The 7,585-nt window shown below is 39.6% G+C and overlaps 2 protein-coding genes across 2 annotated transcripts; both read right to left on the bottom strand.

Annotated features, from left to right (window-relative positions):
• Window positions 1-208: 208 nt before the first annotated feature.
• On the bottom strand, window positions 209-5,083 carry LOC134825897 (MFS-type transporter SLC18B1-like). The gene is made up of 7 exons (XM_063838093.1): window positions 4,983-5,083; window positions 4,168-4,314; window positions 3,758-4,001; window positions 3,458-3,619; window positions 2,977-3,294; window positions 1,377-1,540; window positions 209-1,157 (listed from the first exon to the last, which is right to left on the bottom strand). Exons 1-7 carry the CDS (start codon window positions 5,022-5,024, stop codon window positions 849-851), a joined length of 1,386 nt encoding a protein of 461 aa, XP_063694163.1. The 5' UTR covers window positions 5,025-5,083; the 3' UTR covers window positions 209-848.
• Window positions 5,084-6,332: 1,249 nt separating this feature from the next.
• LOC134814744 (uncharacterized) lies at window positions 6,333-7,115 on the bottom strand. Its single transcript, XM_063822979.1, has one exon. It carries the CDS (start codon window positions 7,113-7,115, stop codon window positions 6,333-6,335), a length of 783 nt encoding a protein of 260 aa, XP_063679049.1.
• Window positions 7,116-7,585: the final 470 nt, after the last annotated feature.

Below are 7,585 nucleotides of genomic sequence, written 5' to 3'. Positions count from 1 at the left end.
ATCATTCACCATAAAAACACAACAGCTTGTCCAGCCTGTGGCGTAACTGGCTGGACAAACGTGCGCGTTTTGCTCTAGAAACACACTTTTTTAGAGATTTTACGGGCGTATCCTCTAAAATCACCTAATTTGTTCAATTTTAGGGAGGGGCGCCAAAAGGGGAGGGGGCGCCTACAGGCAACGTTATGCAACCTTAAAACATTGAAGTGGTTGTCTACTCAGAATCACTTTACATTCAATCTCAATAAATGTTTTTGCCATGAAACGGACCAAACTGATCCTAACTCATATTCCACTCATCATAGCATATCGCTTCAGCATGTACAAAGGGCATAACCTCAATCAGTTTAATGTAGTGAAATGACTGGTGTGAATGAAGTAGTGTACTAATACAAGTTGGAGAGGATCAGGTAAGCTTAGTCAGCATCCATGATGTTACAAACCCTCTGGGACATTACTGCGCCCAGTCTCCAAAGTTACAGTAAATTCCTACTACGGACAAACAAACACAGACAAAACACCAACAAGAAACTGATATACACTAGCTAGCTCAGAGAGGAAATGAGTACCGGCTCAGGAGGTACATTCAATCTCTTAACATTGCATTATGCCACATTTCTGACAACCTTTAAATTTAGACGGGTGAATTAACAGATAATTGTAGAATCAATTTAAAACATTGTAACAGAACACATGTCAGCAAATAAATTAATGGGTAAGGGATTGTTCACATGTTTTTTAGCTGCGTATGGACCAGTGGGAGGTAGAGTTGTGGGGTTTAGAAATGTCTTTTCCACACTGTAGCTAGGCATAAAAAAAAAAAAAAAAACATGAGAAATTTCCCTTAGCTAATCTGAATTGACTGAATCTAAATTTTCATAAGATCCCTGTCTGCCTGATGGAATTTCTATTGTATGTGGGAATATTAATTCAACTGCAGCCAAAATTGCTAAATTCGCTAGAAGTACACCAGCGAGAACAATGTAGGCATTTTGGTAGCTCATGAATTCCAACATAAATCCTCCAATAACGGGCCCAAAGAATGCCCCTGTGAAGTAAGCCGCTCGAAAGAGTCCACTCATTTGACAGGAGCTAGTTTCCCTTGAAACATGCGTAATGTACTGATACTGAACTATCAAGCAAGGTAGAATACCGATCTGAAAATAAACTTTAATTAACCAATTGAATTTAGTCTTGACTTTATATTATTCCACAGTCCACACTCTAGCATTTTAAACTTCATTTCTCAGACAACAGAATTATTGAAAGAAAGCTTACTGTAACTTGTATCCAAAACAGATAGAAGCTATTTGGGAATTAATTAACTATGGCGTTTACATTAGCTGGTTTTGGTAATAATAAATCTTGATGCATACCTGAGTCAAGCCACTGCCGAAGTCAATAACTGATAGCATAATTGCTGCCCAAACTGCACTGCTTTTTATAAACTCCTGGTCAATCGCTAAACAGCCACATATCATCATAGCCATGCCACTGAATATCATTGTCTTCCTCGGAACTTCTTTGTCTACTAACATTCCTGAAAACGACCAGTTAAAGCTTTTTAGAATCAGAGTCATGGTTTCATTAACAATTTCATTAACAATTTCATTAACAATTGTAACTGGTGTATTGATCAGATTTATTCCATCCGCACCATTATTCACAACTGCATTGAGTTTAACATTCCACTTTATGTTAATTTCATTGATTTTAAGGCAAAGGTTTGATTCCATCAGAAGAGAGTTTATTTGGTCAAGCATGAGACACTATGGACTTCCTGAGAAATATGTTAGAATCTTTCAGGCATTCTTCAACGGAACCATGAGTGCTGTCAGGGTTAATGGTGAAATGTCTGATTGGTTCTCTGTTAATTCGGGCACTGGACAGGGTGATATCCAGGGCCCTCCTGTATTTAATTTCTGTCTGAACTTTGGAATCTTTTTGGCCGAGGTTCACAAGGCAATCAGTCATGGTGCTGTACTGCAAAAGGAACTAAAGGGTGCAGATGAAAAAGTTATCATGGATAGTGACTACGCTGATGATCTGGCAGTGATGGACAATACTGAAGAAGGGCTGCAAGAGTCCACTGATCTTATAGCTTATTACACCTCTTATGCTGGGTTGAAGATCAACGCTAAAAAGACACAATGCATGGCGATCAGCAAGTGTGCGTCCCAGCGACCTTACACCGAAAGAGACAGTATAAAGCTAACAGTGGAGGGAGAACCTGTTGAACAGGTCAGCAACTTTGTTTATCTTGGTGCCAACATCAGTGGGGATGGTACCATTGACCGAGATCTTGACATCAGGATCCAGCGTGCTAATGGTGCGTTCCATCAGCTTTGGAAGATATGGAACAGTCGAACTATAAGAACGCCCACCAAGATCCGTATCTACAAGGCTGCTGTTATTACTATTCTGTTATATGGAGCTGAAGTGTGGAACACAACAAAGAAGCAGATGAAACGGTTTGAGGTCTTCCATCTGACCTCCCTGAGAAGAATCTTGAAGATAAAGTGGTTCTTCCATGTCTCCAATGAAGAAGTTCTCAGGCGTGCTGGAATTAAGTCTATCGAAACTTTCATCGGTGCGGCTAGACTAAGGTGGTACGGACATGTTGTCAGAATGCCAGAGACGCGGTTCCCCAATTTCTTACTGGATTGGAAACCAAACTATGGAAAGAGACTGAGAGGACGACCCCGCAAAGGCTGGATGGCCTGTGTACTCGAGGATGCGGCTGAATTTACAGGTGTCGATAACATCAGCAGAGATGCAGTAAAACAGTTGGCTCTAAAGCGAGTGGAATGGAGGAACATGTTACGCCGTAGAAGAGATGTGTGTGATGCAGGCCACTCCAACGACTAGGAGGAGACCTCTTCATGTAGCATGTATGTATGTAATTGGTGATCCATTATTTATTTTAAGTAGCCAACTAAAAAAGTTAATCCCAATGTCAAATATGATATCTTTTACCTGCTGTTACAGTTGCTATGCAATACATTAGTCCTGCTATGGCAAGAACAGCACCAACATAACCTTCTTGTTTGTTAAATATCACGCTGTAAAAGTTAGGGTAGAAGAACTCTATTGTGTTCACAATCATGGATACTAGAGTCTCTGAGAACATCCCTAGAAGAACAACTGGCAGGATGAACAGTGATGCAATTGTTGTTCGTTCTTGATCTGTTCTGGTAGGTTGACTGTCTTCTGAATCGAAGTCTGGTTGATCAAACATCACACTAGGACTCAAGAGTATCAGTCCTCCAATGCTAGCAAATAGGTTGAATACACCTGGTTGGTAAAACTCAACATTGTCAAACTTGCTAAATCTGTTTTAATCAATTTTATCTAGTTGAAATCAGAAAATAGTCTGCATGCAGTCAGCTATGTCTAGAAGTAAGATATTTGATTCTTTAAAAACGTTTATAGTTGTACCATACAAAATAATACTAACATGGAATTGTGGAGGCGACTGCAAAACCATGATTTTGATAGATAAAGCCGCCCAAAAAAGGGCCCACTGTAGATGATATGCTAGCTGCAAGCTCAAAAGATCCGGTCACGAATCCTAGCCTCTCTGGATACAATGATGTCATAACTGACATAAGCTGAGGCTCTGAAACATGAAATATGTTAGCACTTAGTTTTAAGATTCTGTTTTGTCAATAGTTACTTCTGAAGAAGAAAAGAAAAGTGACCTTAGCCATTAATGATGATATATTGTTCGATTCGATATATCATTAATGTCACCCACCACATAACCCAATGACAAAACCCTGTATCATTCTTGTGATGAACAGAACAATGACAAAGGCTGTTTTGTCAAACTTGACGAAAAATATGGGAGCAGATAGTGTCAACACAATGACTGTGAGAAGTAAGGTCTGCCTAGGCTGGATACATCTGGTGAATCTATTGGAGAGCAATGCAGCACCGGCTAGGGAGAAGGAGAATGCGCCAACAATGCTCCCGGACGTTATCTTGTTGTGTTTCCAAACCTAGAGAGGGTGTTATAGTTACATCTATCTTCTAGAGGCATGTATTTGTTATTTGCTGTGTTAAGGTGGTAATATCAATGTACAGTTCCGTTATTTATATATATGTTTAAATTATATAAAACTACATCTTTATTCATTTTCAATGGAAAGCTGTGAAAAATCTCACCTCAATAAGTTCATTGACCAAAAACGCTAGAGGCATGGTGAAAAAGAAGTACTGGGTTGTTATTGTAAGGAAACAGAAGGCAAACAGTGCTTTCTTCCACTTATCTGACTTTCCTGCCTTCTGAATTTCATTATTTTGTTCTGGTTGCTGAAGAATAGAGTTTGTAAATTTAGGCAGCAACTAACAACATATAATCTCTAATAGGTATGGTCCAATGAAGCAAGTATACGGTTATTTGCTCAGTTACCGCTAGTTAGCCACAAAGAATGGAAAATGATACACAAGTCTGTGATCTTTCTTGGAACAGGACACAGGAACTTGACGAAAGTGCCGGGGATAAAGAAAATAACCCCGTAAGTCAAAAGAACCGCCAGTGTATAGATGTGGATACTGGCGGGGAGGTGAAACACATTTGTTTACATTTTTAGGGTAAGCACATGTTCGGCGGGTTGAAGAGGTGATACACATTTTGTATTATACAAGGCTTGTAACACTTGTTACGCTTTCTGACCTAAAATTGCACGAAAAATCGATTTAGCAAGGTTTCAGAACCTATAAACACTTCCTTATCCCTCAAAATTGATGTTTTATAGTTGATACGAGCAACAAGCAACATATTTTTTGATCCTTCGGTTCTACTCATGACCTAGGCAGTTAAACTGAACCCGACAGATCGAGGCAATCCTCACCTTAACTGATCAAACTGGTACTAACACAATTTTCAGATATAAATGTTCTTTGCGATACGTTTATTGGAGCTTTGCAACTTGAGTGAAGACCAGAGTACGAAAACACACAGCAGGTAAGCAACTCACTTTTGGTGACTGTTCCTCACGAACATTCTGATCCTGTAACATATGAACAGGGAGATCGTCTCCTTAACAAATCGAACAGGTACTATCACAATTTCCAGAGCACAGCATGATAAAAAAGTCTTGTTAAATAGTTGCAGACCAGAGGAGACTTGGAATTTGAAAAATTTAGGTGAAGAATTCTTTATTGACTGCCGCTATTGTTTCTACTTGTCCAACTCGAAAAGTTGCAGATCAGAGGAGACTTGAGGAATTGAGTAACAACAGTCTTACACAGTCGTTAAATACCTGCAGACCAGAGGAGACTCGAGGAATTGAGGAATTTTAAAAATGTATGTAATCGGCAGTCAAACCATACAGCTAATGGACAACAACAATCAAATATCATACAAATTCCCGAGATGCCAACAGTTTCCAACTTCCCCTCTTGAAGATCAACATGAGAACCAGTCATAATACCTTCTAATAATATTGTTCCTAATATTGAGTAGTTTCGACAGAAATGTGTTACGAAGGAAAAAGGGTATTTAAGAATGATATTATAAATCACTCTACAATGAACTATCACGTGACTAAGTTGGCCCATACTATGTAATGTCATCGGTAGATCAATTAGGAGGTAAATGGATAATATCACTTTTTAATAACCTTTTTGATCCATCCAACAGGTTTTAATAGTTTCTACTTTTCTGCTGATTCTTAGCTCTGCATTTTTTCTTGATTTTCTGAGCTACTTCAATTTCACACGGTGAAAGCTAACATGATAATTATTAGATGACGTTTGTATAATAAAATTCACCTTTCGCTAAAATACGGTTATCAGCGGTTAAATTTACCAAAAATTCTCCTGTCACTCACAGATTGTACAGCTTCGCCTACACCCCCTCCACCGTCCTGGCTCCGATGAGATGGGGTCGGGTAGCGTCTGACAAAGCACGCACTGATCAAGTGCACGAATAAATTGTGGAAAGTTGCTCTGATTAAGGCGTGCACAATATAATCAAATATAAAAAAAGACCGATGGTCCATGCTTGTTTCTTGTAACTAATTTTGTAGGACCTGTTCTTCCATATATAATATAAATTATGTGGTGGTTTCCGTGGTTAATTTGTTACCATTGACCATTTTTCTTTTGGTTATGTTACTGCACTGCTTTGTTCAGTTGGGTTGACTCAAACTGTCATAGCGCTTTTAGTTTTTGGTTCTGATAATTTGTTTTGGTGTACTCTAAATTCAAACCCAAAATTATCGAAATGTCAAATAGAATAGCATCATTACGTTACAAAAAACATTATAAAATATATCTCATAGCATTCACAGAATTCAAAACAAAGTCCCGTAACAGTAAGCAGGTCATAATTGTCTCCCCAACTCCGACCACATAATCCTCAAAACTCGGCAAGGTTCCAAACAGCGCTCCGCCAGGCTGACCAGTCTCCTGGAGTAGAACTTCCTCGTGTGTAGTGGAACTTTCGCTCTCTTATTCAGGATATCAGAAGTGTCTGAGAATGCAGGTCTGCCCGTCATACAGCCGTACAGAACACACCCGATAGCCCAGACACTGGCTTGAAGTGGGAAGTAGTGAGGTTTGGAGAACGCTTCAGGAGGCAGACATGCGGTGGTGCCTCTGAGAAAGTTGAGAGGGTGTTTCGAAAGAGGTAGAGCAGTACCGAAGTCTATCAGTTTGAGTTGGTTTGTCTTGGGATTGTAGAGGATATTCTCTTCCTTGATGTCTCCGTGGTCGATGTTGTTCTGAAGACAGTAATCCACAACTGTGTACAGCTGCTCTGCTATGTTCAGTACGGTCTTCTCGGTAAGTTTGCACTTTCGAGTCAAGGTGTGCAGATCACTGAATCCTGGCTCGTATTCCATCAGCAGATACCATTCTCCCTTAAAGAGGAAGTGAGTTTCATACTTCACTACATTGGGGTGATGGAGTGATCTTAGTGTCGCTATTTCTAGTGGTAGTTCTGTCCCGTCTTGATAAACCATAGGAAGGTCAGGATGATCTCTGAATATCTTGACCACGTATCTGTTGAGGGATATATTGTGCTGTGTAAGGTACACAGTACCATTACCTCCTGCTCCAAGTTGCTTGATAACGATTAAATCTCTTAGAAGGGTTGAGGATAACATTTTGCTTCGTAGAAAAGAGGTATCTCGTATCTTTTATACTGGTACGGACGAGCAACTTTGAAAGAAAACAAATTCAAGTTTGAAAGAACTGGTACGTCTTCTTTGAAAGGACGAATTTAATCAGTCGATACCCGTTATCACGTGACCAACATGTTTTCTATGTGGATCTGACAGTCTAACGGGCGATCAAAAACCCTAGCCGTCTACTCTGACCACAACCTTAAGCCAAGCAATAAGCATTAACCAAACCCTAATAATCCTAATAACCCTTGAACACCTATTCTGTGTGGTTCTGACGACCAAAATCCTAGCCCTTTATTAATTGACCTCAACCCTAATACAAGCTAATTATTATTCAGTTTCACCTCAAGTCTCCACTGGTCTGCAGTTATTTAACAATTAGGGCAAGTAGAAACAATAGTAGTTATACAGTTAATTGCTAACTCATGGTGCCAAGTATCCCAAACGAA

The sequence above is a fragment of the Bolinopsis microptera genome, chromosome 1 (genome assembly GCF_026151205.1).
Source record: "Bolinopsis microptera isolate Bmic1 chromosome 1, MBARI_Bmic_1.0, whole genome shotgun sequence".
Lineage (NCBI taxonomy): Eukaryota > Metazoa > Ctenophora > Tentaculata > Lobata > Bolinopsidae > Bolinopsis > Bolinopsis microptera.
This window is presented reverse-complemented; position numbering and strand designations above follow the sequence as displayed.